The 27,168-nt window shown below is 34.0% G+C and overlaps 3 protein-coding genes across 8 annotated transcripts in view; all 3 read left to right on the forward strand.

Moving 5' to 3' along the window:
• Positions 1-8,944, forward strand: part of LOC129002771 (kelch-like protein diablo) — a 30,578-nt gene extending 21,634 nt beyond the window's left edge. For all 3 annotated transcript variants that reach the window (XM_054430817.1, XM_054430815.1, XM_054430816.1), the window contains exons 9-13: positions 4,528-4,639; positions 5,743-5,806; positions 6,410-6,523; positions 6,699-6,822; positions 6,915-8,944. In XM_054430817.1, coding sequence (XP_054286792.1) covers positions 4,528-4,639; positions 5,743-5,806; positions 6,410-6,523; positions 6,699-6,822; positions 6,915-7,043 — 543 coding nt within the window. In that variant the 3' untranslated portion in view covers positions 7,044-8,944. The remainder of the gene's footprint in view (positions 1-4,527; positions 4,640-5,742; positions 5,807-6,409; positions 6,524-6,698; positions 6,823-6,914) is intronic.
• Positions 8,945-10,074: 1,130 nt separating this feature from the next.
• LOC129003519 (2-iminobutanoate/2-iminopropanoate deaminase-like) lies at positions 10,075-14,776 on the forward strand. The gene is made up of 6 exons (XM_054431814.1): positions 10,075-10,427; positions 10,922-11,082; positions 11,407-11,475; positions 12,230-12,285; positions 13,703-13,739; positions 14,694-14,776. Exons 1-6 carry the CDS (start codon positions 10,255-10,257, stop codon positions 14,774-14,776), a joined length of 579 nt encoding a protein of 192 aa, XP_054287789.1. The 5' UTR covers positions 10,075-10,254.
• Positions 14,777-16,564: 1,788 nt separating this feature from the next.
• Positions 16,565-26,739, forward strand: LOC129002983 (2-iminobutanoate/2-iminopropanoate deaminase-like). Of its 4 annotated transcripts, none has more exons than XM_054431144.1 (5): positions 16,565-16,774; positions 23,260-23,420; positions 24,323-24,391; positions 25,563-25,618; positions 26,564-26,739. In XM_054431144.1, the coding sequence occupies exons 1-5, from the start codon at positions 16,704-16,706 to the stop codon at positions 26,636-26,638; spliced, it is 432 nt and encodes a 143-aa protein (XP_054287119.1). In that variant the 5' UTR covers positions 16,565-16,703; the 3' UTR covers positions 26,639-26,739. The 4 variants fall into 4 exon arrangements, with proteins under 4 accessions (XP_054287119.1, XP_054287120.1, XP_054287117.1 ...); XM_054431145.1 differs by lacking the exon at positions 16,565-16,774 and adding an exon at positions 17,420-17,574; XM_054431142.1 differs by lacking the exon at positions 16,565-16,774 and adding an exon at positions 18,147-18,260.
• The last annotated feature ends 429 nt before the right edge of the window (positions 26,740-27,168 follow it).

Genomic DNA, 27,168 nt, shown 5'->3' on the forward strand with positions numbered 1-27,168 from the left:
ATACATCTAGCTTTATCACTCATAATGATTCGAGCAGCTTCACGTACTTCATTATTTTTTATTTGTTTAATTGAAGCTTCAGTGTCTAGTAACTCAGTAAACAGACTATTTTTCTTGCTGTTAGGAAAATTAAAATTTAAGCCTTTGCACAGTAAATTTAACTCCTCATTTTCAAATTCAATTTTTGTGTTATTTACAACTCTTTTAAAAAATGTGTGAGAGCATTTAATAATTTCTTCTTTATGTTGAGATTCCATTAGACTTTTAACTTTTTTATTTTGAGTTTTCTTTTTGAAACTGATCTTTCTGCTAACCTGTAGTTCGATTTCAAGCAAAACATTGTTTTGTTGAGTTATGTGTAAATTGTTCGTTAACTCTAAATGTTTCTTAAATAGTAGCTTGTTTAAAGCATCTTTCTTAAAGTAAAGATGTTTTATTTCATTTTTAATCCAAATGGTTTCAGCAGACTTTTTAGCTCTTAAGGCGGCTTTTGATTTACCACTAACTTTTACATTTATGTATTTTGGAACCAAATTATTTTGTAGGCATGTTTTATTAAACTTTATGTTTTCAATCGTTTTGCAAAGTTTTAGTTTTATGTCCTTGTACTGAAAGGCTATTTTTGCTTGCTCAGCTGATAACTTCATTGTAGTTGTTAGCCTCCGGATTGCCAAATAATATTATAAAAGGTTTAAATACCTGCTATTAAGCAATCCAATTTTGTTGTTGACACAACTAGTTTCGGTGTCTGTGTGACACCATCATCAGGCTGTACAAGGACAGTTTTCTTTCTTCATACGAAGAGCGTCATATTTACACGAAAATAATAAATAAACATTTAAACACGACACAAACACGAATACGAGACATTTATGGTCTCGATGGCAATAAGGCTGATAAGGGCAAAGGGGGTTGCTGATAAGGGCAACTCAATTGTGATAATGTACAAAAACGATTATGTAAATAAGGTAACAACGTTTTTGAACGTTAACAAAATACATGCTTTAAATAAAGATCCGACTTTAAATTACAGCAAATTGATAAATAAAGCCATTTCAGAAAGTAAAAACCTTTTATCAAAAAGTGAAATCACCTCACTGAAGGTAACTAATCCACAAGCCCCTATACTCAGAGGCCTCCCCAAGATCCATAAGCCTGACGTCCCCATCAGACCCTTAGTAAATTTTATGCCAAGTCCAGCCTACAAAATAGCCAAGAAGCTTGATAAAATAATAAAGGACCAAATTTTATTGGAAAATAGTCATAGTATAAAAAATAGCCTAGAACTTGTTGATAGAATTAAGAACCATGCTGTTAAAGATAACCACAAATTGGCATCATTTGACATCGTAAATTTGTACACCAACGTCCCCGTTCAAGAAACAATAGCTCTCTTACACCAAAACCTCATTAAAAACTCAAGTTTATCCAGAGAGTCGGTAAATGAGTTAGTTTCACTCACAAGATTAGTACTAAATCAGAATTACTTCAGATTCAACAATGACTATTATTCCCAGAAAGAAGGGCTGGCAATGGGTTCCCCCCTCTCCAGTATTTTAGCAGAGATTTTTCTCAACAACCTGGAAAATAAACATTTATTTTCTGATTCCAACCGCTACAAAGAAAAGATCCTGTTTTATTTCAGATATGTAGACGACACTATTGTTTTGTTCAACGGAAACAGTAGACAGTTGTCGTTACTCAACGCATACTTATGTGGCATTCACAGCAACATGAAGTTTACATTGGAGGAAGAAAACAATAATTGTTTGAATTTTCTGGACCTCACCATAAAAAAGCATCAAAATAAATTTGAGTTTAAAATATTCAGGAAACCAACATGCACTGACCAGACCATTCACTCAGAATCCCATCACCCGTATTCACACAAATTAGCTGCATATAATAGTTTCATACACCGATTGCTCACAATTCCAATGAATGAACAGGACTACAACGAAGAAGTAATTACAATAAAACATATAGCCGTATCAAATGGTTATCCAAGTAGTATTGTGGATAAACTCATCTACAAACATAAAAATAAAACAGGAACTAATAATAAACAGAACAATTTCATCTCTGCAAAATTTGGCACCTTTATGAGCAATAAATACAAAAATCTCATGGCTAAAAACAAAATCACTGTTTCCTTTAGAACAGAAAACAAGCTTGGTTCATTGTTAAAGGAACGCAGCCCCACGATGACGCAATCTTTTGATAAATCTGGCGTTTACAAGATCAATTGTACCGATTGTACGAAATATTACATCGGCCAAACAGCACGTTCCTTTACAAAAAGATTCAAAGAGCATATTCCAAAAGCATCAACAGCCCACCAAACATCATCTTTTGCCGAGCATTTAATATCCCAAGGCCACAATTATACCAACATAAGCAGCAATATGGATATTCTACATTTTTCTAAAGACAGATATAAAATTAACACATTGGAAGAGTTCGAGATATATAAGGCAGTAAAATCCGACCACCATAATGTACTAAATGACCAACAGTTTTTCTCGTCTAATTTTATGTATGACACCGCCATCGGTTTACTGGAGAGGGGAGGTGTGATTGAGTGATTGACAGGACGCAACCTGGGATGATAAGATAACGGACGTACACCACTGCACTGACCACCCGCAGTCTGGACTCAAACTCCGTCGGGTTAGCGTCGTCTGTTTTCTTAACTGATCAGTTACCATAAATGTCTCGTATTCGTGTTTGTGTCGTGTTTAAATGTTTATTTATTATTTTCGTGTAAATATGACGCTCTTCGTATGAAGAAAGAAAACTGTCCTTGTACAGCCTGATGATGGTGTCACACAGACACCGAAACTAGTTGTGTCAACAACAAAATTGGATTGCTTAATAGCAGGTATTTAAACCTTTTATAATATTATTTGGCAATCCGGAGGCTAACAACTACAATGAAATTTTTATCAGCACATCAGTTTAACCGGACTAGATTAGCACGAAAAGGGGGGTACTGATATGACTGTTCTTGTGGGAAAGATTTGAGACCAGTGATCACGTGTCTAAATACAATGCTAAATTTAAGTTGAATATCACAGTAAACGATCCGGTTTAACGAGTTTTTGGGGACGTCAGATTAACCTGAAACCCCGTTATCCGGACTGGCCTCGGTCCCAAGGAGTCCGGATAAGAGGGAGTCTACTGTGCCAAGAAACTTTTAAAGTGGTTTGAGATTGAACTCAGACCCTTCCTCAACTCTTGGAAAACGGCTCTGTAATGCTGATGGGCGTCAAGTCATAGGGGGTACTGAAGAGTATAAGAAGGCTGAATCCTGGTGGCCAAAGAAGTAACTGCAAGATTAATTTATGGTGCAAAACCAGTCTGTGGTATCAGCCAGGCAATGGCATGAGATGTAGTAGAAAAGTGACAATATAAGCACTTTAAACAATTGGATCTTCCATTGGGCAACAGCACAGCTAACCGTTAGTAAAGAAATGTAACCAACCCGTAACAAAATCACTCTTTTTAAAGAACAAAAATATGAGACAAGACTAGCTGTATCACTTGTAACTGGACACAGTCATCTCTGAAAGCACTTTCATGCGGTCAAACTCTGGTGACGGTAATTCTGTCGTCAATGTATGCAGTTTGATGAGTACAGTGAACAGTACAGTTATGGTGTAAGGGAATGAGCTTTCTTTCAAAAATATGAGGACTAAGGTATCCATCGTGCTCCGTTGCAGCCCAAATTTGATACCAACACTCTTAGTCTCTTCACTAACCAAAAACAATAAGGGATAATCAACGATTCCGCAAATGAATCACATTTTATGATTAGGTTTCTGTAGGAAGAGATCAACTTCTATTGAAATCTGGGTACTTTCCTGTTAAAGGGAACATTCATTATTATCGATGATTTTTCTCTCGATATATCGATATTAACAAATTGAAACATATCAGCTGGAAACTACGATAAATTTTGTTCAGTATCAACAAACAATAATGAAATGAAACTGTTAAAAAAACCTAACATAACTAACCAAACTTGCTGTGTAACATTTAAAAATTCCGTGTTTAACTTGTTTTTCTGTTATCAAAAGGAATTTTTAAATAGTACAGCAAGTTTGGTCGGTTATGTTAGGTTAGCTTAGAACAGTTTCATTTCTTAATCCATATAATAGACTATTTTAGCCTAAACAAGATCAGTTGTCAATTTGTAATGGATCGGAAAACAAAAATATCGATATATCGAAAAAATCATCGATAATAATGAATGTTCCCTTTAACAGGAAAGTACCGAAATCTGTTACCAGTTGACTATCAAAAAACAGTAGTTGACAGAATAAAAACCATTATAGGTCTCATACTCGAGAAGAACTGTATTGTAGAAACCTCTTAACTTATGTTTTTTTTGTTCAGTTTGTAGAATAATTGGAAATTAAATGGACTTTTCTGGCTCTAAATCTGTTTTGAGAACACTGCAAAGCGATATAGGCTGATGTAAGATAATTGTGTGTTGTTTATTGTAGGCCTACATTGTATGTCTAGGTGCTGGAGCAGGGCTGCAAGTCTTGGCGTGCGCTGCCTACAATGTCGCACTGCCGCAGTCATCACGGACTAGTTGCTGTCAACGGCTATATCTATGCTCTAGCAGGCGCTGGTAATGTTTCTGATTTATCATTGGATGTTGTGAATGTTTAATATCTAAACCCTAAACTATAATTTTTCAGTTGTTTGCATTCTTGGTTAGTCACTGCCGACCAACTTTTGTCTTACACAATCCTTTATGATTAGTTTTGTTCAAGGAAATGCTCTAGGGTAGGATTTTGAGTGGTAGAATAAAGAGGATAGCTACTAGCTTATCTTAGAAGTACAAGTAGAGGTCATAGTACACACAGAAGACACATCAAACAAACAATATTTTGTTGATAAAATAAAATGACTACCTTATCCAACCACAGTTGTTGGTATGACGACTAGTTTTGTTCCTTAGAACTTTGTCAGGTAATTTTGTATGCAGCCACATCATCAATGTATTAATTAATATATTGTGGTATGTCAGTAGATTCGTTAAAAGACTGTCACAATCACAATAATTAAAACTCGTCATTTTGATAAAATAATTGAAATGAAATAACAATTTACAGAACTGATTAAAACTGTACATGCTGGCCAGCACTGTCTTATCACTACCACTGACTAAATATAACTGACTGAATCATGATGTTTCTTCTTCTCCTCAGTGCTACCTGTATTTCAGTTGGTTTTCTTCTTCTTGTTTTATACATCTTTGATGTGTAACTTGTTAATTTATGTATCAAATATAATATTTGACTGGAAATAATTTTGATCATTTAAAATGTTATGGGTTGAATTTTTACAAAATGACCTGACAAAGTTCTAAGGAACGAAACTAGTCGTCATACCAACAACTGTGGTTGGATAAGGTAATCATTTTATTTTATCAATAATATTCCAACCAAGGGTCAAAATGAATAAAATATTTTGTTGACGAGATATTGTGTTTCATGTGTGTTCTGGGCTACCTGTACTTATTATAAGGTAAGCTAGGTATTGTCCTTTTAATTCTACAATTCAATACAACCTTTTTAATTGTAGCAAGAGCCTATATAAAATTGTAAAACACCGGACACACAAAAAATTTAACTAAAACTAAAAGTAAACTGAAATGGGTTTTAGTATGACTTTGCTCTAGTGTGTAGCTGTTTGATGTATTAAAATCTAAATTATGAATTTTTTCAGGTTCTGACGGGACTGTACATGCAAATGTGGAAAGGTTATGCGTGCATACTCAACATTGGCAAAGGTTTGTGACTGGCTTGAGCCACTTCTATTAAATACCTTAAATCCTCAATCCTCACAAAGGAATACTAAACCGTGACCAGGTTCAGTAAGCATTAATAATCTATATAAGTTTTAAGTGAAAAACAGTGATGAGCCAAGAACGAAGTTCTATGTAAAGTTGAGGCTTGCAAGTACACATCTACATAACATTTTTATCTCGTACTTGTACCATTCTAAACCAAAACACATCACCATGGAGATTGAATAACTATAAATATAAAATAGCAATATTTTAGTGAGTCTGTGGCTCAGTCGGTAGCGTCGCGGACTTTGGGCCCAAGGCAGCGATGTCGTGGGTTCGGATCCTGGTCACTGCCGAAAACATTTTATCAGTACAGTTCACCTTTGTACTGTACCGGCTCACTCCTTGTTTTGCTGTTAACGATCCACGCATGGGCGCTTAGTCTATGTGGACAGGCATTGCAAGGTTAAAAGAGGCCGCCAACCTCTTTTTAAGTTTAAAAAAATTTATTGGTACATCATTTTTCCACTATGGGAAGACAGACAAATGACTACCTACTGTATATTTGCTATAATGACACTATATAATAAATTTATTTTTCAGGTTGGCACCATTGCAGTTTCCACGCTCACTTTTTAGCTCGGTCGTGGTGGACAACCTCATTTTCATCATGGGTGGTCTGGATTCAGAAGATCAAGCATTACGCTCTGTTCAAGTGTAAGTAACCCTACCACTAGACCAGCTCCTCTCTACCAAAATTGATATACTCATTAGTAAAGAATTAATCATTATAATATTTTGTCTAAAGATTCACAAACATAGCTCTTTTTTGTTTGATCTATTGTTTGTGTAAACGTCCTCAAAGTTGTAATTGTTTATTTGTGTTGGACAGATACGACACAATGAGTCACGAGTGGTCTGCTGACACTCCGATGTCCGTGGGACGTCACAGTCACGGCGCCACTGTGGCTGAGGGGAAGGTCTACATAGCGGCTGGTAGCGACGGAGTACACCAGGTCAGTCAAGTGTATACTGTGACCAGTAGTAGATTACAAACACAAACCTAAGCTAAGCAGTGGTATTGTTACGTCAATGTGATATGTTGCAGCTGGCTACCTGTGAGGTGTTCAACACAAACACACACCTGTGGCATGTGAAGCCTTCTCTGGCCAGAACTAGAGTGGGCCAGGCCATGGCCACCATCACTGTCCCGGTCGGTCCATCACCGCTCATGTAGCCTCTGCTTCGCGTACAAATGTGGTGTGAAAGAGCTGCTCAAGCCAGAGCAAGATTGTTAAAGGCTTTTTCTCAACCACTCAGAAATGAACTTATGCCAGGTACCCTGGACTTTGCAGGCGTTCTCCGGCCAGAGCAATAGAATGCTGAGTCATGTTCACCATCACTATGCCAGTCACCCCGTACTTGACTTAGCCACACATACACCTTTGGCATGTAAAGCATTCTCTAGCCAGAACAAGAGATGGATACATCATTTTCACCATCACTATGCTAGTTACCCCGTACTTGACTTAGCCACACATACACCTGTGGTATGAAAATCATTCTCTGGCCAAAACAAGACAGTGCCAAACATGTTCACCAACACTGTGCCAGTTACCCTGTACTTGACTTAAAGCCACACATACACCTGTGGCATGAAAATCAGGTTATTATGTAGGTTTGCCAAAATTACATAAGGACAATAAACCTGTGAGACCGCTGGTGAATCTTATACCTGCGCCTGCTTACGGGATAGCTAAAAAACTTGGGCGCATTATAAGAAATGAGATCAAACTAAAAAATACACACAGTCTTAAAAATAGCCTTGAACAGATAAACAACGTTAAAAACACACGCTTGAACCCAAGTTTTTTTTTTCTTTTTTTTCTACACCAGTGGCATTTTACGAGAGAGTCACAAGAGAATAAGTTTTAGTGGATGTGCCGGGGATTGAACCCGTCCCTCCAGCACCGAAGTACGAGACGCTACCCACTAGGCTAGCAACACAACCAATTCTAATTAAGCATTGGATTTAATCTAGCATCACTAATTATAACAAACCTGTATACTAACGTACCAGTAAAAGAAACCTTGGATATCCTACATAATAACCTGAAGGAATACTCTAAAATGAACGACAACCAACGTAATGAATTGATGACATTATTGAAAATTGTTTTGAAACAGAACTACTTCCATTTCAACAACGAATTTTACATCCAACAAGATGTATAAATAAACTACATTTTAACTTTAACTTGTTACTTTTAAGCATCTTTTCCTTTTGATCTCTATCGCTACACATTACACATTTATCCTAGGTATAGCTAAAAAATGTTTCTGTGTGTTGACGTTTTATTTTATGTTTTTAGATTTATTTATTGTTCTTTTTGTATATAATTTTTGCTATGGTAATATATTTTACAATAAAATAATTATAACTTATCTTTTAAGGTTGTTTGCTAATGCCTAAGTTGTTAATATAACACGAGTGCCAAAGAAAAAATGTAAATTTGTATAGAACGATGCTTGCATAATTTACCTATTTTTGTTAATTATCGAATATAACTAATCTATTATGAAATGTTCTCTTAACTATGCAAACTATTTTACGCCACACTACACTGTTTTAACGAACTTCCCACGCAAAGGTATAGTCCTGTCCAGAAAACAGCTGTTTGCCACCAGCTTGATCTAATGGGGTTTCATTATAACAATAGCACTGTACTTTAATGAGTTTTTACTGGACACCAGCTGATTATATTTTGCAATGAGTGGTTATAAACAAAAACATAACCTCTCTTAGAGGTTATGAGTAGTGATTGCTAGTCCTTGAGTCGGCGGGAATATATAAGGATTTGTTCAGTTTTTTATTGTTAAATTAGCTTAGAGTAGTATGGCGTAAAATATCGTACATCACTCGTCCAAAATGTGTTTATCGGACTCTTAAGGTAATCCCACACTCGACTTTGTCTCGAACGGGAACGACCACACTTATCCGGTAAACACCTAATTTCAGGACTATTAACTTAATATACTATTACATTTTGTTATAAATGTAATGGAAAGTTTGTGAAGTAAAAGTATTTTACCAAACTGTTTTGGTTTTACTTATAACCCAAATTGTAGGATAACCACTTGCCCATTACTAATTGCATATAAGTTAATATTATCAGTGCTCACTCCTCGCCTATTATTTTTCAGAGTTCCGATAGCTAAGATTAGTAAATACAACATCTCTGTGGTGTCATGATTTCTTACCAAGCTCTTTAGACACTCTAGCAGTTTTTCAATCAATCTCCCTGCCGTACTACTTCATAAGACAAAATATTTTGGATATTTTAGTAACATAGAGATAAATAATTTTTTATTATTATTTTGCTAAACCAACGAACTTCTTTTAACCCTACCCAAAAGAAAGATGGGCTACATCATGAGGTGACCCAAAAACATATTAAAGAAGTGTTTGAGGTGAGACCTGCAGGCACCAGACCACTTGGAAGGCTAAGATGGACTAAGACAGAAAGACTATGGAGTAAAAGACCTCAGGAGTAACTTGGGAGCAAGCCGAAGACTGATCAAAAATGGAGGTGAATTGTTGCAGAGACAAAAAACCTACTTCGGTTTCAATGGCCACAGCGGTAAGTAAAGTAACTAACCCATTAAACATGAGGATGAGCCTTTTCTGAAGGTTATGCTGTTTCAACCGATGAACCATCATCTTTCCATTTTGATGCAAAGAAGTAACCGGGTGTAAGCATTTTAATTACACTCATATTATTTGAGTGCTATTATTTCTGGTCAATCACTTAGTTTTCTTTGAGGTTAACTAACAACCTAATTGCTCTACTGTCCTGCTATGGCCATACATAGTAGAGCAGTTGGTCGTGAACGACCAGCACAAATAATTCTGACATTCAATACCTACTCCAACTAAGAAAAATGCACTATAGAAAGCATTAATTAGGGCTGATAATGGCAGACATTCTCCTATATCAAACATGAAGTTGGGCAACACTAGAGCATTTTCTAGCATATGGATTAAGAATTGGAACTATTGACGTTTTGTAAAGAGTAAATTGGATATAATTAGTTTCTCTAAGCAGCAGTTATGTAAAACAATAAAGTATTGATTCTCATTTCTTTTCAAAACAAGTTGTAGGAAAAACATACGACCTTTGTTAACAAGTAAATTTTATGTCATTTCTATGTCATGATAATAATAGAGCAATATGACTAATTATTCAGTAATTACATTGTCCACTACCAATTGTGTGTTTTATCAACATTATAACATTCTTTACAGTTTACTTGCTGATTTATTTATATCCGTCATAAAGCGACTATCAGATTTCAAATCTGTTAAACTCTCAATTTGTTATCTCAATGGCTGTAACCGTCGCTAATGGCTACGGTTTCCTTTTGTGTTTTCCACTGTCCACTGCAACATGTTTCTCAAGCTTCAGGTGTTTCTGTTTGCTCCAATTTTGTACTCGATAGTTTCCATATGCAGAGTGGAAGCTCGATCTTCGTCGGCCTCGGATTCTTTTGAGACAGCTGACATCTTTCACAGATTACAGATTTACACTGAAAATGCGCCCAAACCAGTTGGCCCTTACAGGTATTTCAATAACATTTATATCTATTTAGAAAACATGTAATAACTAAAGCTTCTAGTGGGACAAATTGTTTGATTTTCTGGAAATTGTATGTGTAGTTTTAGGACAAAGTGGACTTTTGTATACAAAACTCTCTAATTTGTACAAAACAAAAAGGTTTTGTTATTTTTCACCGTTATCAATCCTTATATATTTTCGATTGCCTATTACAGTATGAAGGCTTAGGCTGTCTCATTTTCATTTTATTTATTTATTTTAGGTCTTATATGTTGAACACTTGCCAATGCTATTTTCATACATAAATAACCTAATGAGCCAATTTAATCAGTCCACATGTCTCATTGGCATTCGTCCTCCCTCAGTCTGAAATTTTTAAGGGCTGGCCTAATCTTATTCAATTTTTCAAGTGTGATTCGTGTGTGGAGGAAACCTCCGCTGCATGATTGATGGAAGGTTAACCAACTCTAACAAGTTAACCCCCAGTGTTTTGTGACAGTCAGGCCATACAATTTGGCCGCACGGTGTACGTCTCCGCAGTGCTAGGCTTGGATAAGGAGACCAAGAAGATAGTACCCGGCGGAGCAGAGGCGGAGGCTAAACAGGCTCTGGACAACCTGTCGGCCATCTTAGACGAAGCCAATACACACTTTGCTAATGGTCAGTCACTTTTTGTAGAGAAACTTACAATTAAGCGGCTTATAGAGAAGAAAGTAGGGACAACAATTTCCTGGCTGCTACCTTCTTCCTTTTAGAAATGTGCACTTTCCTTTCCAGCTGTAAGTATTTATTATCAGCAAAAACTCATTGTAACTTGTAACATTTTTGTGTTTGCTAGCAGCAAATAGCGAGTCACTACATTTTGCAGCCAAAAATGTTGGTAAATCGGGGTTGAGAGTCCAAAGAAGTTACAGCTTTTTACATTAATATTTTAACTGAAACTTTCTCTTGCACTAATAAATAAAACTTTTATTGTATTTTCAGTTTTGAAAACTACTGTGTATCTTCATGACATGAACGATTTTCTGGCAGTCAATCGAATGTACAAAGAGTGTAAGTAAATTATTAAATGTTACTTTCTACACATTATTCAAAGTCTTTATATTGTGATCATTTACTTTGACCACATTAGTTATCTAGATAATTGTAAAATAAAAATATTAAGTTTATGTTGGACGGACTTGTTTGTCAAAAGGGTGAGCTTTCATTTGGTTTTGAACCGAAAACCAACTTGATGACGGTGTCGTCATTAAAGCTTCTTGATGCGTTGTTCTACGCAGTACTTGGCATGGCGACGGGTGGCGCACATCGGCCATAGAATAATTGGCTTGTAGCTTTATAGAGACGACAGGTCAGCAAGGACCAAGGATGGTACACGGTTTTATTAGTATAATTCTTTCTTTTTCTTTGTTACTAGGGTGTACATAAGGCTGTGGTATTTAGTACACATATTTAATTTTCATTGAAATTCAATATGTACGTCTCCAGTGGTGCACGTCAAAGCAAACGTGTTAACAAAATTACAATAATTAAAAAAAATTTCCCAACCAATCGATGACAAATTTTGAATTACTTTGTTGTAATTGTATTTGCTTAATCCATGATATTTTTCCAAAAGACTAAGATGGATGAATAAAAAATAAATTTATGACCCCCTCTGAGCTACTAGGGAATGTGTATGAAACCAATGTAAAAGCATCAAGAGACAACTCATGTAGAGGTTTTGAGCCTGGTGCCAATTTATGTTTGTATGTTGAAAAGTAAAACAATCTTAATGGATAACTAAATTTACTAAAGCACTTTTCAGATTTCCGACATCCGTATCCTGCTAGAACGACACTTGAAGTATCAAAACTGCCCTTGGTAAGTTCTACTATTTAGTATCCAAAAACATATAGTATCGTAAATTTGAAATTTCAAATTAAGTTTTATGCTTCACTAAACCATAACTAAAAACGTACCACTAAAAACAAAAAATACTACTACCTAAAAACATTTTAAAAACAGGGGTGTGAATTTTTCCTTTATAAATTTAGCTCAGATAAAAATAAATAGGTACTCAAGTGTTTATTATTAGAATATTTATTTTTTAATTTTAGAATTACATTAAGTGAAATTAAAAATTATTCTAAAACTTTACTGACAAAAGGATTCAGATTAAACAGAATGGCGACAGTGCATCCTTTGGTGAAAGTTTATACAGGGTGTTAAAAAAATACAAAATGGCGAATATCTGGTTTAAGCGATTTTGGAAAAAATGTTTTTCTTGATTCTCTCTTTATTTTGACCCAAGGAATCACTAGGTAAAATATGTCCCCACTTTTTTAACACCCTGTATATTTCAACCATATTTATTAGAAATAAATATTGTAAACATTACAATTATCCCTTTTCTACCAAGTAAAATTATAAACAGTGGTTTTTATACTTTAAAAACTTGAGTAACACAATTAAAGGACAGAACACAAATAAAAAATATATTCAGCACTCAAAAGTAATTTGACTTTAAGAAAAATATTTATTTTATTCCAATTTATTCTTCTTATCTAGGTTACAATTTTTTTCAATTGATTCCCCTTGTCACAAAGCAAGTCTTAACTTTTAGCGAATTTCCCATATAGGGAATAAGCTATTACCATAGTACTTATGGTAAGACCTGGACCCGGAACCGATTTACTTTTTTGTTTTGAGGTCCCTAGAGGCTGAAAACACCATCTGTTCTAATTCATATAGGTATAAATAAGTGTCTGTTAGCACGATAACTCGAGCAAAAATGATCTGATTTTTATGAAATTTGGTACAAACCTGTAAACCTGTATTCATTCGAACGAGTTTGCAAACCAACATGATCGGACTATGGGACCGGGGGTTTATAGGGGGTTCATGGGGTAAAAATCGGTTTTTCCCATATTTGACCCTAAAAACAAAAGATTTCACAATTTCTTTCCAAGCCATTTTGCAGAGCTTAAAAAAACAAACAATTTAGTATATTGAAGCATTGTTATGCGCCTAAGCTACAGTATTAACATTTTACAACAAAAACACTTTTTTACCCTCCGTGTTGCAGCAATCCTGAGTACTCGTTAAACTAATTCTACTTAAGTAGGGAATAAATGTGATATTTTTTAGGTGACATTTTAGTGTAAATCCAATCAGGTAAATGGAAATTCGCTAAGTCTGCAGGTTTGCTGCGGCGGGGGTATATTTTGAAATAGAAATGTACTGTTTTAACCATACATATTATTAAAGAAAAGTCCTAATTGATTTTTTAATGTTTCAGGGAGCTAAGGTAGCCATTGAAGCCATTGTTGGTCTAAGTAAGTTTTGGCTATCACATTATTTTAATAGAATTGTTAAATAATTAACAAACAGGTCTTTCAGAAAATTTCCCTATAGGGAAGAAGCTATCACTGTACATTGCATGATTTTAGACCCTGGGCCGATTCACTTTATTTATTTTTACTTGGTAAAAATTCAACCAAACAAATTGAATTTCCCTTAGTCTGCAGGTTTGTTGTGGTGGGGGTGTTTGAGTGTCTTATGACTTCTAAAATTACCGTGTAGAACTTATGAACCATTTCATTGCCTTATAGGAGTTATATAACCTATTTACCTGGATTTATTTTGTGATACATGAAGGAAGAAGGAATTGATAAAACAACTATCTAACTATATACTAGTGCTCCTGTTGCTCGAATTTGAGCAATTGCAAAGTATTACAGGCGTTATTTCAAAATTAATAACAGTCATAAAGAGTCAACTCAAAGATAATATAATCAATAACTCCACTCCAGTTATCGAAACTGAAAACACTCATTCTGAAAACGAACGCTCTTGTGTGTATCATGTGTTTACTATGAACAGCTGTAATTAATACAAATTATTCGTCTGTTTAAGTAAAGAAAATCTTTTCTTCATAAGAAATACATTGGGATTGTGATGGACTGTGGGGCAAAGCCCAAGGACTTTTACTATAGGAATTGGTGAAAGGGGGCGTCTACACAAAAAATACTTAATTTTGACACATCGTTTGTAAAAATCCGTCCATTATTAACGGAGGAGTAGTGTTTCGTAGAAATCGCCTTCACGTATTATATATAAGGATACTACAACATCTAACTTGCCCAAGAAAAGAGTTGCAGGCAGTTAACAACACACAAAAAGTTTACAACAAAATAAATTTTACATTTCACCCCTACAAGGGGTGTCTTAAGGTGGAAGTAGTAGATCGTTGGAAGATACTAGTACTATTAATTTTGAACTGTTTGCAGCGGATTCATGGAGTGTGAAGCATGCCACGACAACTGACGCTACTGGAGCTACGGAGAAATCTCTGGAAGAAATCCACATGTAAACTGCCACCGTCACAGTTTTAAAGGTTAAAAACAAACATTTTCCAAAATACAAGACTTAATATTATTTTTACGTACTTTTTTGATAAATTCAAACTCCCTTTCTTTCTCTCCTGTTTGATTTGAATAGTTTGATATTTCGCAACCATAACATCAAATGCAAAAATTTCTACCAATTCAAGGAAATTCTTTTTAAATTTTAGTACTGTAGATTCCCTCTTATCCGGACACCTTTTAACCGGACATTGGTTTAACCGGACTACACTCGGCAGAAATTACATCTCTTTAACTGGACAATTTTTATCAGCACATTGGTTTAACCGGACTAGATCGGCAGGAAGTGAGCAGTACTGAAACGACTTTTCTCGTGGGAAAGAGTTGAGACCGGGGATCATGTGTCTAAATACAATGCTCTCCTAAATTTAAGTAGAATATCACAGTAAACAGTCCATTTTAACGAGTTTTTGGGGACGTCGGTTTCACTGGAAAACCCGTTATCCGGACTGGCCTCGGTACCGAGGAGTCGAGATAAGAGATAAGAGGGAGTCTACTGTATTCTTCTTAACTTTTAGGAGTACTGTAGTTTGATTGATTTTATATAGTATTATATTGCTTTGTTTATTCATAAAAAGGAGTGAGCTATTTTCTTGCTGTTCCTTGAAATTTAATTAGTGATTTACTAGTAGAATAGCATAAAGTATCACAATTATTCGATTTGTAGAATAGTTAGAAATTTTATCAAAACCACTAATTAGCCTTAGTTTTGTTGGATGTATAAATAAAGACGGCGGTTAAAAATAGCATATCGATGGAGCGCAGGAAAATATTAAAAGCCGAACAATTTTTAAATAATTCTTTGCTGAAAATGTTTCAAAGAGATACTTATACCCAGCTTAGACCAGAGAATCGAGTATTTTTCACATCCCAAATGGTCAGGCATGTACCAGATTTACCTTAAACAGGCAGTTTATTTAAGTTTGTAGTATCATAGACAAAAAGAATTACTTATAGACTGTCAGCCGTGCTGTGGTTACCATGGTTACCATACGTTCTGGCGCACACCGCTGGAAGCACTGTGTAGTTTCTGAGCGTGTATGCCGTAACTACATGGCGATCCCAGCAGTGTGCGCCAGAACCTATGGTAACCGCAGCACAGCTGACGGTCTATATTTAATTCTTTTTGTCTATGGTAGTATATTCTTAACCAAACTAGCACAAACAGACAAACGGAATGTTTAACAAACTAGGGTCGTTCGAATCATGAATATTTGTTATTAGTGTTGAGATTGGAAAACGTTTCAGGATGGGAATTTTGTGCAAATATTGTGATCTTTAATATTATACAGTAGGTGAAATTTTATAAAAAAAAAATAATCATTTGATTTGAACAAAGTGTAAGTACAGTAGTACACTATATAAACACTAGCGTGCACTTGTATATCTATAGATTTTCTAGATAATAAAATACTACTGAATTTTTCAAAGAGTTATTTTGACCTGAGTATAGATTAAGAACTAAATTTAAACAAAATTACATTATTAAAGTACTGAACATGGATGTTTACATGTTTTTTATAGTTATTTATTTAAAAACCTTGATTTATAGTTAATAGCATCCCAAGCAATAGTCTGCACACATTCTGCATATAAATTGCCCTGAAAACCAGTTTATAACTAAGAAACTGGTATGAACGTTTTTTTGTTAATTATTATTTAACCTTGCATTCCTCTGCACTACAGCACATACTGACATCAGAGACTTGTCACTTGTAGTCCACCAGATAGACAAATGTGTTATTCATGTTTTATTGTTCGTGGACACATTAAAGAGCGAAGGTCATTTGATAGTGGCCGCCATTGATTTGTCTTATCAACTCTTCTGGTCCAAAAATTTACTTTGTGTCAAGTATTGGATATTTTTACATCAAAATGGCACCGAAACCTGCACCGAAGAAGGCCATCGTTACTTCAAAAGCCCCCAAACCAGTGGGACCTTACAGGTTAGTGTGTTAACATTTATTTTAATGTTTCTCATTGGTTTTTATTTGTTTTAAGTTTTTAAAATTGCATTTATTTTGTCCCTGTATGGTAAATGTATCCTAAATTATGTAACTTCTAAAAACATAAAGTTCTAATAAAGTCTGAAATTTGTTTGTGAGTTTATGTGTTAATATTTTTTTTTTATTATTGAATGTAACAGTAAATTATGTAATACAAAAAATCATTATTTAGAACTCAAAATATTAATTTGTTTTTAAATATTTTAAAAGCGCATGAAATGAGTGGAGAAATCTTAGATAAAAACTATTGAATATCTTATGAAATTTTGAAGATTTCTTTTAATAAAGTGACTGAAATTGTTTAATCTATTTACATCTGGCAAAGGTTTCATCCAAGAAAAGAGAGCTAAGCTTACACCATTATAAGACTTTTTTGACTTTAGTAAAATAACAAAATAAATTAACAACTTTTGTCTATCATAATTCATATAAGATATGTTTGACGTTCTTTGCTGATCTGGGCCAAAATCATTGAGAAACTTGACTAGGAAGCCAATTCAATAACGGATTGCTAATTGTGAAGCTGTGATGTAAAGACTTGGTAAGATAACCAGGGCAAAGAGCGTTGACAATCTTTAGCTTCAATTCACTTCCCAATAGAGATAAACCAGCAAATAAACTCCTGTAAGTGTTCAAGTGTGTAGCTTCATTTTGTGAATCTCCAAGTTGACAATGTCTGGGCTTATTAGACGTGTGATATTTTCCCATTTGGCTCCTATGGTGAAAGGTTCACCGTACAAGTAAGTCAAATCAGAAACTATTGGGTTTAGTAACAAAAATCTGAGAGAAAATATTTCACTGACTGAGTCTGCACCTTTGACTACTCAATTAATAAAAACTGTTTTATTCATATCACACATTATGTACACAATGGTTTAAGTTACATTAATAATAAATCTTTGTTAACTAAAAACAACTACCGTATATACAACCTAAGACTTCTAGAGGATATTGTTATCAATATATGAAATTACAAGAAGTTGGAAAAAAACATCTAATTTTAAAGGGCTGTTCTGACATTGAAGGAACTTTGTCCAAGGTTTAGATGGGTAAATCATCAGAAGAAAATATTTCGAAACACACATTGCTTATATATTTTAATGATTAATGAAAAATATTAAAGACAACTTTGGAAACAATTATCTATTCTCATTTAGTTGACATTACTTTCTTTATTCATCTTTAAAAGATTGAAGCGATGATACATTGAAACATGATATTTATCATAAATTGCTGTGGTGAACATAGTATGATACAGATAAGAGAGACTTCTCTCTAGATATAGTTCAGTGTTGTGTTAGAACCGTTCATGTTAGTTTTGCTGAGTGTAGATTTAATTGTGAACAGACATGGTTCGTATAGCGGAACCGTTGGTTAAGAGATATATATTTACAAAAAGAGCTGCTAAACCCATAGGCCCTTACAGGTCAGAGTCATTTTTAAAAGTATTGTTTAACAAAAGATCTTTAAAATAATTATTTTGTATTGTGTTTGTTGTGGAAAGTATGTGTGCAGTTCATAGGCGTAACTAGGCTAACCCTAAGAAGGGAGGGCGGGGTTACAACGGGGGGTTTTAAACCCCATTTCAGCGTTCAAACCCCTAAAACCCCCTGCCACTGGCCAGTTGAACGTTTACTGATATTCATTTCACAAAGACACTCTTATTACTACTTAATCTGTGAGTCAGTGGCTTAGTCTGGAGCGCTACCATTGACTATATATACCTACAGGTATGCAACAATGTCGCTACGGACTATTACCCATGGCAGCAATGTTGTGTGTTTGGATCCTGATACCTGCCACTTAGCAAGTAGTTTATTAAAAGTTTTTTAACAATTATTGATTTTTTAATCAGAATTTTGAATCATCTAATCATATGTCTTATTTTTTTTATTAACGCAGCTATTGTGCTTGAAAAATTAGTCCCACCAAGGATGAGTTTTCTCATAAATAATGTTGTATGATCTCTGTCTGAAAAATAAATAAACCGAGAATAAATTAAATTAAAATTATGCAAATTGATTTATATTATTGTAAACAAAAAACACCCTAGAAATTATTTATATTTTTGAATATTTATGACTCATTATTTAAGACTTCTATGATGAACTATGTAGTAAAGATGACTAAATAAAGATTCATAAGGATTTATTTATGTTTCAACCCAATCAATTATAAAGGTTAAAGATTGGAAAATGCTTTCTTAGGTACTTATGTTCAAATTTGTATTGATTTATTATCTTGGTACAGGATAAATACACACGGCTTAAGGGGGAAGCAAAGTACGCATTCGCGAAGCAAAATGAGGCGCAAAAGCGCTCTCCAATATTAAGGAAGGAGATTAGAGGCATTGCTTATTATAAATGTTATATATTCAATTCTAGAGGTTAAAAGTTTATTTGCATCCCCAAATGGGACTGTAGGAGTTAAGGGTAAATCTTATATTTAAAGTTGGGAGACCCTTAGGCATACTCCAAATACTTGATTTATTATTGTTCCCAAATAACAATAACCACAAATAATAACAAACTATTATAAAAAAGAGGTGGTTGCTGTATGTATGGGAAAAGTAAACGCGAAAAATACTGGTCGGATTGGGCTGAAATTTGGCATGATGATAGCTCACATTCCCGATTAACATATAGGCATATTCTTATTTCAAAAATCCTTTCGGGGTCCGCCCCAGTGGCTCTGGAGTTTCCCATCCCATGTTAACCTTATGAGAAATGAAATTATTGAATCTTAACAGCTGTTTCAATTAAACAAGTTGGTTCTGTTCTGTGATGTTCAATAGCATTAAAGTTACAAGGATTACCAACAGGGTGCAGCACTAGCACTATTATATCTTTTACATTTATGACAACAGCTAATTTGCAACCAAAAGGTGAGTGAGTGTAGCGAACGAACTTCAACCTGGAGGCGAGTGAGCGTAGCGAACGAGCTAACCTGAAGGAAAGTGAGCGTAGCGAACGAGCTCCAACCTAAAGGTGAGTGAGCGTAGCGAACGGAATGGGCACACAGAAGGGACTAAGGCTACAGGTGTAGTGACGTCATATCTCTAGTGGTTAATGTCTTCTCTTGAGGCGACACGAATACCGTAACGAAACGATGTGATTCCAGCGGCGTTCGTGGCATAGTTGGTAGCGTTACGGATTGGAGTTCAGGAGGTCTGGGGTACGAAACCCGCTGGCAGCACTAACTTTTTGTCAACAAATTTTTCATATCAGCAAGTTTGGTTGGTTAGGTTAGGTTATGACAGTTTAATTTTATAATACTAAATTTTAAAATTAATTTTATAATTAATTAAAAATTATAAGTAATCATTAATTAGATTTTTTTCTTATATAGTTTTTATATTATCAGCAAGTCTGGTTGGTTAGGTTATGTTATGACAGTTTAATTTTTAAAATTAAAAATTTATTTTATAATTTAAAAACAATATTTTATAATTAAAAAGTTAATTTTATAACAAAAAATAAAAAATTAAAAATTTATTTTTCAACTTAGCAGTCCTAGCGGCGAACGCTGACACTACAAGATATGTTAGCCTTAGTCCCTCCCGTGTGCCCCACCGCGTAGCGAACGAACTTCAACCAGGACGTGATTGAGCCATGCAAACGAGATCATCTTGAAAATTAAGAAGTTAAACGGGGCAAAGCCCGCGGGTTACAGCTAGTAACAAATAGATTTGTCATTTGGCAACCCTCCGTCATCTACTTGGACTCGACCGGCAGACGTTCGCATGTTTCGGACGTTCTTTTTTCATGTATCCAGAGATAATCCTTACTAACAACAGTGTTGTATTTAGTGTTGTATGATACTTGCAGCTTTAGACCAAATTAACCGGAGCAGTCCTGGGATCACGGAAGTGAACTTCTACCATGATCACGAAACATCAATATTACCACCTTCAATTGCTATGAAATCGCAAAAATCTCCTGCAATTCATCATTGCTATACGCGGTCACTTTGAAATTTTGAACGTTTTCCGCGATCACACGACATCATTATCGTTGCCTGGAATTGTAGCAAATATTTAATTTTAGAAATTAATATTAATTTTTAATATTTGATTTTTTAATTTTGCACTCCACAACCAAAAGGGGTCACAGCAATTTGACCAAAATCTGACTATATCTTAGACTATATACATTTTGTATTGGGAGAGGGGGCCAAAATGTTGTTCGCTTACAGTAGAGTAATGTATAGAACCGGCCCTGGGTAGATCTTTGACTTGTGTTTTTGCAGCATGTAATCAACTTTATTGGCGTATCCAAATTCATGTACATATCTAACGGAATAAAATATTGATTCTTGACTCTTGATTCCTGCATGTACAATTATTTTTCAATGCTTAGCTGCATAAGCCTTTATAAAAATGCTTGTCCTTAGCATTTTTTATAACACTAGTTTTTCCATCTTTATTTGCATTGAGGGATATCTTTTTACCGTGCAAAAATAAGATTTCATATATCTTATAAAGTAATCAAATTTGACTTAACTAATATAACATAATGATAAACATTTTTATATTAAAAGGTACCAGTTTTAAACCTTTATTGAAAATTTTACCCTGAACCTAATTATGAATCAGATTTTCGTATCTGATAACGCAAGTTGACTTTGCTTCTCACAAACGTATTTGCTTTTTCTTCAAATAAATGTGTTCTTTTCCCTTACTAAAGACAATGTATAGTATTTATCTATGATAATTGATCAACATTATATACTGGCAGTCATTAAGATAACATTTATATGGAAAGGTCAAACAGTAAAGCAGTTTGTGTTTCGGTGCTGAAATTGAAAGTTGTGTGATTTTGTGTTTAAATCCGTAAAAGTGTAACACGAGATGGTTTGGAAAAGGAGATCAATTTATGCAAATGAAGTTGTGGAACCTGAATCTTCTCAGTGAGTTAATCAGCAAAGATAAATGTTTGGTAATTCGGACAAAACCAAAATCCAGTTTTTTATAAAATAGAAAAAAACCAACCACAAGTTGTTAGATATAGTTAAATTAGTCACAAAATTCAAAATGAAACATTATGTATTTGTATTTGAAAAAACGTATCTAATGTTGAATGACAGTAACAATTTTACGTAGAAAAAAGTATTTGCCAACTATTTAAAGAGAGGTTAATAGAGAGGTAATAAAGAGGTAAATAGAGGTTCCAATCAATGATTTTTTTATCTGTCGTACAATTTTTTATTTTTAGTTAACTAATTCTGTGAAACCTATATCTGATTAAGAATATGGTAAAGACCTTATTCAAAAAGGAAATTAATTAAAGTAGGGCTTTTCTTCATGGTGGAAGGAAAAGACTCAATTTTAGCGAATTTCGCATATAGGAAATAAGCTATTTCCTACCACCATGGGTAAAGAACACACCGCTGATTTCAGATTTGGACTGGATCAATTCTTCTTGACAAGAGATGTTAATTTAAGGGCAACCCTTGTAAATTTTGATAAACATTTATTCAGTGAAACATCACTAACTCGACAGTCAACAGCTGACAGGGTGAAAAAAGCAATTTTTTCAGAACATTTAGTTTAAATTTTGTAACCTTAAACTTATCTTTGAAGTTTGTTTTCTCAATTGTAAAAATACTCATGTAAGTAATACATTTATTTGTAAAAATTAGTCTGTTATGTATTTATTTAAAACTCATTTAAAATCTCAATGTTTTGGATAACTTGACGACCCCCAAACTCGACAACCTCTGGGTCCACAAATTGTTGAGGTTTTACTGTATTTAATTAGTATAATAGAGGTTTATGGCCCGACTGGACCTCCATCTACACTATTTTATCTTTAATAAATATTTGTGTGTAAGTTTTTAGTGCTTATTCCAATATTGTTTCTTCTGAAATCTTAAAAGGGTCAGTAAAGAGATGTGTATTATCCACCATTTGATTTTTAAATTTATCATTAAGGTTTGCTTTAAAATGGTATAGCTTTTCTTAAATTAAGAAGGAAAACAGTTTGCTCACAGTACATATAGTTTTTTGTGACAAGTGTAATGTTCCCCGGTGGTTCTGACAAAAATGTATACTCCTTGTCTTCTGGGTTGAACATCACATCAAGCTGTGTTTGAATGCCGATGTGTTTTAGAGATGTTTAAGTACTCTATCATCTACTGAGCGTAGATCCAATAGTAAAACACTACACTACCATACTTTGTGTAGAGTCTTTACTACTGGATCTAGGCCCGATTATGAAGAACAAACTTCTCCAAAACGGCAGTTACCGCTTGACAACACTGTCCAACTTAGACAACACCGATTATACACTTATCAATTAATTACACCGATTATACTACCTTCTATTGCATATACACTTATCAAGTAATGTGTTGGCGATGATATAATTTATATAAAGAGAATCTTAATAGTTTTCTCAGACAATATAACAGTTGTTGTTCTCCAGCCAGGCCGTGCAGATCGGAGATACAGTGTTTGTCTCCGGAGTCCTCGGTCTCAACAAGGACACACTGAAGCTGGTGGAGGGAGGAGCCGGACCTGAGGCAGAACAAGCCCTCCTCAACCTCGGTCACATACTGGACGCTGCCGACTCATACTACGCCAACGGTCAGTAGCTGAGAGGTTATAGTTCTCACAAAATAATTAAAAGGTTGCCGGATCGATCCTGAAAAGTCATAAGCTTTTTGATGTTTTGAAACTGGACCCAGCTGTTCCTGACCATTGGGCTTTAAATAAATGATCCTAGCTAATGAAACAGCTGATCTTAGTCAGTAACAAACGTTCACAGATCACGCACCATTTTACACTCATCTTTTACTCATATTTGGGTTGAAATACACACCTAGTAGTACTCATCTCAGTTGATATAAAAAACAAAAATAGCTTGCATGTAGTCTATAGAACTTGCTATGTAAAAAACAACTTAAATGGTGAACGTATCATTCTATTAACGACAGTGGTGTAATATAACAAAAGATCAACAATATGATTATAATCTAAAAGAAGGTAGCAAGAAGTTAATACTGGACAATGATTATTAATGATTGAACAGTGGAACATAGATTAACTGTAAACACCCCTGTATTGTGTTTTCTCAAAGGACAGTTGCTAGGCCAACATTTCATATATCTGTCATATATATTTATTATTTGCTACAGAAGTCGCATCTTCAATCTTCATTAATTATTTTGATGTAATACCAATTGGCTTACAAGTTTTTAATTTGAGGAAAATCTATAGTAGTCTGTTGTAATATTTTTGGTGGTGAATATCACAAACTATTTATATCAATGGTAAACTAACTTCAGTTCAGTTTTGAAGAGATTATGTCTGAGGTATTGATTTTGCCACAGATCAAGTAGGCTACTATTGCTATTCTGAATAACACATAGGGTACACACTTTATTTTTGCAGAAAAGTGGAAAATTTATTCTTTTGATGATTGTAATAAACATATTTTTAATTTCTGCACATTATCATGTTTTTAAAAACTGACATTTGCATTTCAGTTGTGAAGACAACAGTATTCCTAGCAGATATGGACGACTTCCCAACTGTGAATGAAGTTTATAAGAAATGTGAGTATGTTTTAATCAGCTTATCCAAATGTAACAAATATAATACTAGTACACAAACCAGAAATGCAAACAAATTATTTATTTACCTATTTATTTAGACAGGTTTGAAATTAAAAAGCTTTAATTCTACAAAAACGGCCTGTATGGGGGTAAGTCATGTGAATATCTTTTTTACTCTTTCCAAAATCCATATATACTTGGCGTAATGTGCTGGACATCATATAATTTAATGATTATAACTATTTTATTTATTTATTTCCAAAAAATAAAAAAGTAAAAAAACTTATATAATTTAGCTAAAGAAGTCATTTATTGCTTGCCTGCAGCAATTATGATAATTTTTGTTATATTACAGTGCAATTATTTTTATTTATAATATATCTTTGAACTCTCCCTCTATAAATATAACAAGTTTGGAAAATTATTTATCAGGTTGTTTCTATTTAATTTATTTTTGTGAGTAACCAAATTGAAATAGATAGCTAATATTGGTTAAACATACCTTGTCGAACAATCCTTAACAAAATCAAATCAAATCAACTCAAATTATATTTATTCTCTTTATACAGTTTCTATACAGGAATAGTGTCAAAGCATAAAAAATTAGTTATACAATTTAATAATTTAAAAATATTTAACATACTGTAGTGTCATATTTTAAAACGTGCTACATATGTTTCGGCGGTTCTTTAACTCCGACATCATCAGGCTAACAAAAGGATCCACTTCTGGAGGTGTCGTCAGAATGTCTACTCCATTTTCTGCCCACGCCAATGTACACACGTTAATTGATAGGCTTACCTGTAATTGTTTAGTTTTTTGCTATTATTATCGTATATAGAGTTGGTGCTATTTCAGGTATTGAGTAAACATATCTTCAATACTATGGTACACTTGATAGGTATTGTTCCACTTATACTGTCATTATCTTTAAGATGGTAAATATTTATAGAAGATGTTCTATTGGTTGTTGATTTTCACAGTGATCAGTGATCATCATTCGGCCTAATCAGAGAGAAAGGAAATTTTATCGTTTCACAAACTTTATTGGTTGATTGAACATTAAAAACAAACTCCGTCTCGTTCTTAACTTCCACTTGTTAAACATTCTTACTATAATCATTGCTTGGATTTATGAAGGAAGCATAACTATAAAAACTTTATCTTTCAGATTTTGAAGAACCTTACCCGGCAAGATCTTGTTTCCAAGTTGCTAAATTACCTTTGGTAAGTAAATGTACATAAATACTTAATAAATACTATTACTAATAAATTTGTTTTCAAACAATATAAATGTTACTCGAACAATGTAAATTATAAAACAAGTAACTTCACCTTGATCAGAGCTATGAAAGTAAGATTTCTGTTATCCTCTTTATACTGTATAAACATATTTTCATTGTATCTTTTTCCTCAATGGGCGAACTATGTGAACTATGTGAATTCAACTGCATAACCAAATGATATGTGTAAAGAAGGAAAAATGTTTTCATAATATAATGGAAGATGTACAATTTAGTTACGTATTCCATGGTACTTTTGTATTTTGAATGCTGTTCAATATCCAAAATTTAAAAAAGTATTTTGCCCAAATTCAAGTTCAGCACATCAAATAGTGTTGTACACTTAAACTTTTTTTGACAATGCTTTGCCTTCTTTATTTTAGGTTTACACATTCGGTTATAAACAAATTTTACTAGAGTTCCTAACCATTTTGGATATAAATTACAGTTATTGATAAGTTGAAATTTGTCTATTATATTCTATAAGTTAGGTATTTAATTGCTGCTTAAAAAAAGAAAGTCAATTAATACTGCATTTAAACCTCAGATGTGTTTTGAAGGTTTTGACTTTCATGGTAAGACTCTTTGGCTAAACTAATAGTTGTTGGGGTTATATTATATAGTAAAATACAGTAGAACCTCGATAACAAGATTCACATGGGGATTATTAAATAAGACTTGTAATCAAGGTTGACTAATAATTCATCAAAGGTTCATTGAGGTTTGCAGTAACATGTGATTAGGTGTAAAATAATTTCAAGGGGATTTGAAAATTCCACTTGTTATCAAGGGTGGCTTGTTATCGAGGGTATTCTTATCAAGGTTCCACTGTACCTGTTCATTTCTCACACAACCAACATATCAATCCATTCATGTCTTTCTTTTGTAGGGAGCCAAGGTTGAAATAGAAGCAATCGCTGTTTCGGGAAACGTTCGAGACGTCAAACCCGGCCTTTCAGCATAGTCATGGGTGAACAGGATAAGTCTTCTTTAATTAAATCAACACTGTAATATCTAAACAATTTTATTTTGTTACAATAAAACATGTTAAAACTTTTATAAAAACTACATCACACTCATTTTCCAGTGCAGTGATCGTTATTAAAAGCCTTAGAATTAATTGGACGGAATTGCTATAAAAATATTGTCCAAGATAAGTTTTCATGTGTGGTGTCTTTCGGTTACTTATTTATGCTTTTTTTTCATTTGACCTTCTAAGCTAGTGGTGGTAAACAAATTGTTTGCTGACTACTTTTTATCGGAACGGCATGCTTGTTTAGGAAGCTGTGATGAGAACAAATAATCAAATTTTTTGGTTTTTTTACTTGTTCTTTAGTCAAAGAACACTGTGTAGTTATAGTGACTAGGTTTGATTCATATTCATGAGAATATATTTAATTCATTATTGGGTTAAAGATTAAAATATGTCATGGTTGTGTCCCCATCTCATCAAAGTTAGTAAGTGTACATTATCAGTTTAAATAAACCCCTGAC

The sequence above is a fragment of the Macrosteles quadrilineatus genome, unplaced genomic scaffold, assembly GCF_028750875.1.
Source record: "Macrosteles quadrilineatus isolate MER2022 unplaced genomic scaffold, UCM_ALF_1.0 Scaffold_9__3_contigs__length_116548681, whole genome shotgun sequence".
Lineage (NCBI taxonomy): Eukaryota > Metazoa > Arthropoda > Insecta > Hemiptera > Cicadellidae > Macrosteles > Macrosteles quadrilineatus.

Bases quoted from the DNA above. Each gene is read 5' to 3' on its own strand.
- LOC129003519 (XM_054431814.1), top strand. From the start codon at position 10,255: ATGTTTCTCAAGCTTCAGGTGTTTCTGTTTGCTCCAATTTTGTACTCG. The intron at 12,286-13,702 runs GTAAGTTCTACT...TTAATGTTTCAG, and splicing joins AAGTATCAAAACTGCCCTTG to GGAGCTAAGGTAGCCATTGA. The intron at 13,740-14,693 runs GTAAGTTTTGGC...AACTGTTTGCAG, and splicing joins TGAAGCCATTGTTGGTCTAA to CGGATTCATGGAGTGTGAAG.
- LOC129002983 (XM_054431142.1), top strand. From the start codon at position 18,184: ATGGTTCGTATAGCGGAACCGTTGGTTAAGAGATATATATTTACAAAA. The intron at 23,421-24,322 runs GTCAGTAGCTGA...TTTGCATTTCAG, and splicing joins CGACTCATACTACGCCAACG to TTGTGAAGACAACAGTATTC. The intron at 25,619-26,563 runs GTAAGTAAATGT...TTTCTTTTGTAG, and splicing joins AAGTTGCTAAATTACCTTTG to GGAGCCAAGGTTGAAATAGA.